Source organism: Austrofundulus limnaeus, unplaced genomic scaffold (genome assembly GCF_001266775.1).
Source record: "Austrofundulus limnaeus strain Quisiro unplaced genomic scaffold, Austrofundulus_limnaeus-1.0 Scaffold2071, whole genome shotgun sequence".
Taxonomy (NCBI): Eukaryota; Metazoa; Chordata; class Actinopteri; order Cyprinodontiformes; family Rivulidae; genus Austrofundulus; species Austrofundulus limnaeus.
This window is the reverse complement of record NW_013954473.1, coordinates 41,497-42,710: the sequence shown is the minus strand read 5'-3', so window position 1 is coordinate 42,710 and position 1,214 is coordinate 41,497. Positions and strand designations below refer to the sequence as shown.

The 1,214-nt window shown below is 37.9% G+C and overlaps 1 protein-coding gene across 1 annotated transcript in view; it reads left to right on the top strand.

Moving 5' to 3' along the window:
- The window catches only part of LOC106536991 (BTB/POZ domain-containing adapter for CUL3-mediated RhoA degradation protein 2-like), a 9,678-nt gene that overhangs the window by 2,365 nt on the left and 6,099 nt on the right, over positions 1-1,214 (top strand). Inside the window, 2 exon segments of the mRNA XM_014034356.1 lie at positions 358-410; positions 602-797. Coding sequence (XP_013889810.1) covers positions 358-410; positions 602-797 — 249 coding nt within the window.

Genomic DNA, 1,214 nt, shown 5'->3' with positions numbered 1-1,214 from the left:
TGGTCCCACGGCCCTCTGTGGCCCAAAGTTAAAAACTGTTGTTCTTTTGAGGCCCTCAAGGTGGCGCTGTGGCCCATGGGTTAAGAATCTCTGCTTTAGGGGGCCTGTGCCCACCTCTGCTTCTTTTGGTCATACCTTGCATGTTAAAACAGATGAAGTTTTTGTGTCTGAAGCTAACAGTAACAGAAGTATCCAAAACATTAGATTTGTATTTACCAGATTGTTTACAGTTATATGTAAGTAAATGTGTTGATGCTAAATAAATAAAGTCTGTTTGAAAATGTATTTTTCAATTGACAGATTGAAATGTTGTGTGTGAAATCTAAATATGTAATGAGACCCCTCCCTCTCTGTTAGCCTGTAGTGAAGCTGGTGTACAACAGAAGCAACAACAAACACTCTCACACCAGGTGAGATACCTATTTATGGAGGTCCACTTCTTATCTGCACAAAAACAAAAGCTTCTTATGTTTTAAAAAGTGTTCCACTAAAATGTACAAATCCATGCTGTATACAGTTTATTATTGTGAGTCTTCATATTAAACAAGCTCCAGGGTTTTAACAACTGGACTTACTGAGTTTTTCCCTCCTCTCCTCCCAGTAAGTCAGACGATAACCAGTTGAAGAACATTGAATTGTTCGACAGACTGTCACTCAGCTTCAATGGACACATTATCTTCATGAAAAACGTGACTGGAGATGAGATCTGCTGCTGGTCCTTTTACGGTCAGGGTCGCAAGCAGGCTGAGGTGTGCTGCACCTCCATRGTCTACGCCACAGAGAAGAAGCAGACCAAGGTAAGGATGAGTCCTGTTTTAACAGATGGCTTTGAAAAGACAAAGGGAGAGCGTTGGTATGTGATAGAAAACCAAAAAAAAAAAAAAAAAACATCCAGAGGTGCTAACTTTACAGCTGTTTGTTGCTATCTGATGATTGGAACAAATTCTAGTCTGAATAGCATAAAAAAATACATGATTTGATAATAAATTAGACATTGAAATATTTCTAGAAATTTCATTTCTTATCACTTATCATGGTGGAAAATTTCAATGCATAGTTTAAGTGCTAACAATCTGTCAAAATCTGAAGAAAAGCAAGCTGTTTGTGTTTTAAATCAGTGCATACAGTTCAGTTCAGTTTATGTATATACTGTATCTCCAAGTCCCAACACACATTGTCTCAGGACACTGTGCATAAAAAGAACAATGTAAAGA